The sequence below is a fragment of the Numenius arquata genome, chromosome 4 (assembly GCF_964106895.1).
Source record: "Numenius arquata chromosome 4, bNumArq3.hap1.1, whole genome shotgun sequence".
Classification (NCBI taxonomy): Eukaryota; Metazoa; Chordata; class Aves; order Charadriiformes; family Scolopacidae; genus Numenius; species Numenius arquata.
This window is the reverse complement of record NC_133579.1, coordinates 39,607,251-39,613,250: the sequence shown is the minus strand read 5'-3', so window position 1 is coordinate 39,613,250 and position 6,000 is coordinate 39,607,251. Positions and strand designations below refer to the sequence as shown.

The 6,000-nt window shown below is 35.4% G+C and overlaps 1 protein-coding gene across 1 annotated transcript in view; it reads right to left on the bottom strand.

Annotated features, from left to right (window-relative positions):
- Window positions 1-478: 478 nt before the first annotated feature.
- TMEM245 (transmembrane protein 245) overlaps window positions 479-6,000 on the bottom strand; it is an 82,443-nt gene continuing 76,921 nt past the window's right edge. Inside the window, exons 17-18 of the mRNA XM_074146462.1 lie at window positions 4,387-4,581; window positions 479-3,352 (exon numbers count right to left, since the gene is read on the bottom strand). Of these exons, the coding sequence (XP_074002563.1) occupies window positions 3,307-3,352; window positions 4,387-4,581 (241 nt within the window). The 3' untranslated portion in view covers window positions 479-3,306. The remainder of the gene's footprint in view (window positions 3,353-4,386; window positions 4,582-6,000) is intronic.

The window sequence follows — 6,000 nt, the reverse complement described above, 5'->3', positions numbered from 1 at the left end:
CAGTTTAATGCCACTACAGAAAAGGGCGTGTGAGGAGTTTCACCTCCCCCTTTTCTTTTTTTTGGGGGGGAGGAACGACACACAAGCCATTTAAAAGCTTATCCCATGGAGCTGCTGATTGCTTTTGCAGATGAGGCAATATAATCAGGAACTGGTACTTTACAATTACAAGAAAATCAAAATGACCAGTTTGATTATTTTCACATGAATGTGAGACCGATCTAAACTAAACTGTTCCTAAAAAGGCTGAGTCTTTTTAGAAAAGAATATGGGGTTTTAAATATGCAAGGACAAGTTTTTCTATTTCTACTGGTAACTGCATACTAACAACAAACCAATAATCAAGGTATGCTTTTTCATAGGGTGCTGTTTTGGCCTTTTCTCTTTTTAAACATGGCCAAATTCAGTGAACATTTCATATTCTAAGAAGATATTATTGGAGGTTTTGTTTCTTTTTTTTTTTTTTTCTTTTCTTTTTGGCAGTATAGTCTTACTGTACCACCACTGAACCATACAATTCGTTCCTCAATCAGGCATGGCATGCAGCACATGCTCTTTAAGCTACATTTACTGAGAAAGACTGTACTAGTGGTGGTTCTTCCTGGCAAGTCTTAGCTGAATTTGAAACAGGAAGCATCAATATGAAGCCTCATTTAAAAGCAGGTCCAACTAACAACCACATCAGATATGAATTCTCTTCACAAAATGATTTCTCTTCATGTTGGGAAAGGAACATTTCAAAGTAACAACATATCTTCTCAGCTGATTTTACTGATATGCCATTTTTGAAGATAACTACGTCTGAAATAGCATTTTAATCTTCACAGCAGAGATCCTTCTTTGATCTAAGGAGGTCGGGTGAAGAGGGAGGGAGAAGAGGAAAAATTCAAAACAAACAAAAGAATGCTCTGTAATGACTCTTTAAAGTGACTATGTCGAGTACCATAGGAATCTGAAAGATTGTCTCAGAAATAACTGGGATAGCAAATGTGGACAATAGAATGTCTTGACCAGTGAGTAAAGAGCAATGGAAAACTGGAAATACATGAAAGATGCATATTTCTGGCTAGTAATCTTTAAATGCTGTAATGAGAACACAACATTTCAGTGCAAAACTCTGAATTAAAAAAGTGACATAACAAAGAAGTTTCCCAACTATCACAGCAGTCTCATTTGAACTGGTCAGAACATTGCGGGAATACTTAAGGACAGCCTCAGGTTCTTTGTCATCCTCCACTCTGGCCAGCAACAATTATAAAAATGTGTTTCATTGAAGATTTTATGTGATCCACAAAACCAAGGAAATTAAAACACAGCATTGTTACTCAACTCAAGCAATATATCCTTCCTATTCAGTTAGTTGGAACTGATGTGTAGATCTTTCAGAATGTAAAATATTAAATAGGATGTTTCCACATTTCAGTGAACTTGAGTCAAACCACTAAATTATGCCTGAGTCTGTCCTCCAAACACATACCTGCAAGTTCGCAAGTACAAAACCAGCATGTTTGAAACCCCCCATTTAAGCATAAAATTTTATCAGTAAAATTGCAGCAGCTAATTTCCAGAATCGGGGGAGGAAGCGATTTGTGTCTTAACAGGCAGCCTGTTTATTGCAAACCTATACCAGGGGTTAGTATCAGAGTACTTTCCAATCACTTTCTATGGCAATGTGGTTTTAGAAACCATGTAAAAATACATGCAATCTCATGAAAATAGGAGCCTTCCAAATCTGTCAGCACTTCTGCAACTCGAGTAAAACAAACATCTAAGTTACTGAGAGCTGTTTGTACACAAATCTTAGATATCCTTATCCCTAGATAGGAACAGATTTTTCTTCCAACAGTTGCATTACCAACAACAATAAATACAAAGCATGCCTGTATTTTGTATAACTCATTATCAGTCAAACTCTGAAATAAATTCAAGAGAAGTTGCTGAAAGGTGGTTCTTTGGTTAAGCGTATGCATCTGCTACTTTGTACCTAGGGCCTCAATATATTTGTGGAAAAGCTCATGTTCAAGTATGAAATTTCTACCAAAAAAATCCCACTTCCTGTTTATAAAAAGGATCCATTTATACAGATCCATTGTATCAAAATATTTCAACAATCAATACAGAAGGCCTTAATTGCCACCAAAACTGCAATTTAAGCAAAACTACGTATGGAAGAAAAGCACAAGAGTAGTTTGATGCTGTGATCTAGGCAACACACCGTTTCAGGAATTTAAGAACTCTGTTTATTATTAAGATATATCTTAGTATATAAGATATATCTTAGAAAGATATTTGGCCAGAGGCTTACAGGGGGAAAAAACCAAACTAAACGAGAACAAAATCCATGCTCTCTCCGCTTCCTCTTTGGAAAAAAAGTTAAATTTGTTTGAAAAGTTAATTGAACTCAACAACAGCACTTGAAAACCAACATTTAACAATCCCCATTCAACTTCCTATTACTGGAAGTAGACACGACAATCGTACATTACCTTTGCCTGAAAACACTGGAGGCCTCTGATTAAATGTAGTTGACAAGATGGTTCTACTGGGGTGGTGGGTAAACAGCAAAATACTATCAGAGTTCACTGCAAATGAGGGCAAGATTAAACTATGTAAACAAGTCCTTGTATTTCAATATGAGGAAACACCACATTTAACAATTTGCATGTCTACTAATTTCAGGAAAATACTAGAAATACTAGTCTCCAACAACATTAAATTTCAGTGTTTTCAGTATAAGAGGATAATATTTAGGTGTTGTTATAAGTTACAGGTGATGGTCAAAGGCTCTGAAGAAATACTTCGAGGAGCAGCAAACAATTATATTCTACTTTCATTTAACCATGAGTGGTTTACACCTTTTTTTGCCACCACATTAACTGAGAATAAATATTTTGGAATTAGCTTTCTTTAAAGCTACTACAATTTAATAACGCAAATAACCCAATAAATAAATGCCAAGTTAGTCACTTCAGCAGATAAGATAATGACTCCAGTGGATATACCTGTCCTCTTAACCATTCTTTTTATAAAGACAGAAGGTCTTCAAGGTCTGCAACAAGGCAGTTGAACCGTGTGTTAGTATGTAAAGCCATGGGAAGTAGACGTTGCCTCTTCAAGAGAGAAAGTGCACAATCATGTAAGGCCAGCAGATGTTTGAGAAGTGGTTTCTCCTAAAGCCCAAGCTATGCTTCCCTGTGAGCTGCCCCTAGGCACAGCTGGAGAAGGACAGAAGGCCATGGCTGTTGTGAACTCAAGACAGAAGACAGCGATTCTCTCATGTTGAATACGTGCAGCACAGCACCTTCATCACTCTGCAGCTGTTTTGATCTCCTCAGGACTCTCTCTAGATGACCTGGGGGGGCAAGGGAGAAAAAAAAAAGCAAGACTCAAATCTGTCGAATAATTACAAATAACTAGTTTCCTACAAATGAAACAGGAAACAAACACACATGGAAATTTTTGTGTGTACTGTGGGAAGCTCTATCTACGGCATACACAGAAAGTCCTGGAACATAACTTCTGTAAATCAGAGACCACAGACAGGTTCAATTAGTGGTTTTTCTCCCAAGTACCCATATGAAAGATGACAACATTATTCATGTGAATGAAGTAAAGGATTATTTCTGACAAGCACAGAATTCTCTTTAAGATATACATATAATGAGCTAACCTATGTAATTGAACAAGACAGTAGAGACATTAGAATGGCCACTGTCATTAATAACTTCCCAATATGATTTCCAACTGTAATTAAGTATTCAATTAGGAGTTTATTCATCCCATTCCTCAACTGTAGAGTTTAAAGATAAATTTCTATATTCCATGTTCAGTAACTTAAATAAACAGATGATTAATCTGTTAAAATAATTAAAAGACCATACTTTTAATTGAATAATAGCATATAATGTTGTCTCATTTTTTAAATTCACGTATGTTTCTTTATATTTTGCAGTATTGTACACCAACACATAAAAACGCAGTATTTGCAGGCAGGCCTCTAATTAAGGGCAATGAACACTGACTATTAGATATCCATGAAAGATAGTTTTACGCAGAAAAAAGGATGTTAAATCATCTCCTAGCACAATGGCAACACGTAAGTTATAGGATACAAAGGTATTACCAGTGAATTTTCTAAAAGAGCCTTCTGTAAGAAGCTGAGAGACTTTAAAAAAACACTTCCAAGTTTACGAGTTCCAGTGAGTATTTTACTTTACCATAATTTTTATTTCTAGAATATAGGATAGCTGAATCCTCTCCAAATACTTCAATATGCATGTAGGTGTCTGTGAAAACTCATATATAAAACTCATGCACACATTCTCTATACCTATGCTTACATACACTGATCCAAGTACAAACATAATGCATACATGTATAACTTACCGGTAAATCTGTAATGGCCATGCTGCTTGTGATGGGGTGGGCACTGAATTTGTTGGACTCACCAACATGGCACTATATATGTTGGAAGCAACCACAAGTATACAAAGTAGAATTGGTCCTATGATGGCTCCTTCCAGGCCCAGGTAATACGCTCCACCAGCTACCGCAAGACCTGTCAGGTAAGGATGACCACCTCTGGAATTATGGCACAAGCAGAATAAAATTAAATTAAGAACAACAAACAACAATACTATCAATTATGAAATGTGAATTAATCATAAAGTTTTATTTAGCTTAGAAAATGATACAGGTAGCTATAGATACCCATATTTACACTATAAATTGCTGTTTGAATGACTGCACAAATATTCCAAGCTGTATTCTACGCTGTATTTGCACAACAGATCAAACAATGTTTTATAGCCTGTAATGCTGGTAATATCCACAATGGAGTAGCTACTTTATAGACATCTGCTGAGGAATGTCTGAAGGAGTCAATAGCAAAAACATTTCCAAATTGAAAATGGAAAGATGATTGATTACAAAGAATGTTTGTGCTTTGTGGTCAAGAACGGTTAAATTTTAAGACAACCACCAACATGTACTATGAGCGACCCTGAGCAAAGGCATTAATTCACACGATGATAGCAACTTGCACTGCATCTTTCAAAGAATAATTACCCTATATTCTTTAAATAAACAGTCATGTCCTCTCATTTTGTCACAAAACAACCTCTCAGACTGAGTGCTTGCAATTATTAACTGTTAATGTTTTCAGATAAAAAACAAAACCAGATTTTTATGAACAGATTAATATTTACTGGAAAGTTGAGGCCAATGGAGCTTTTGATAAGCTTCATTTTTGATATTATAGCAGCAAGTAAGCCATTCCATATTTCTTTTCCATGTTTCAGTTCAGATGCACAACACAAATCCTGTCAATAGCACTTACACAAAGCCAGCTCATCATGCTTAATCTTTATAGCTAAAATAATGATGGCAATATGGAATTATATAAGAAAAACTACAGTTTAAACATGGTACCCGATTTTCAGGAAGTTTTTCTGAATTCTGAGTGTAATGGAGTGAAAATACCAGCTAGTCAGTTTAGAGTTCTGCTAGTTTCTGCCTATTTCATCACCTGATGAAATAGGACTACAGTATAAATTTAATGCATTTGGAAAACCCTGCATAACCTAATTACAGCTATTTCAAATAGATTTAATCTAATCTGCAAGACAGCATAATGCTTACTGTTCTATTTAATGGGAAGAATGCAATTTTGCTCCACCATCAGAAAATCTATTCCGGCCACATATATTTTCTGGACAGTAAACAGAGCTTGCATCCCCTACAGTCAAAAAAATGTATTCTAATGAGTAGAAGAAATATTGGTTGGTTAAAAAGCTACTAGCCTTAAATTTATCCACAATTTATTGTTGGAAAAAAATCATAATTTGATTATACTTCATCTGTTAGCTTTAATTAATGCAAACTAGTGCCACAGTCTATGAAAATTATTATTAATATTGTGCATATTATCCTTTGGTTCTCTCTGTTCAGTGTAATTATATTTGGTGAACAAAAATATTAATTTCTAACTTAACACAGAAC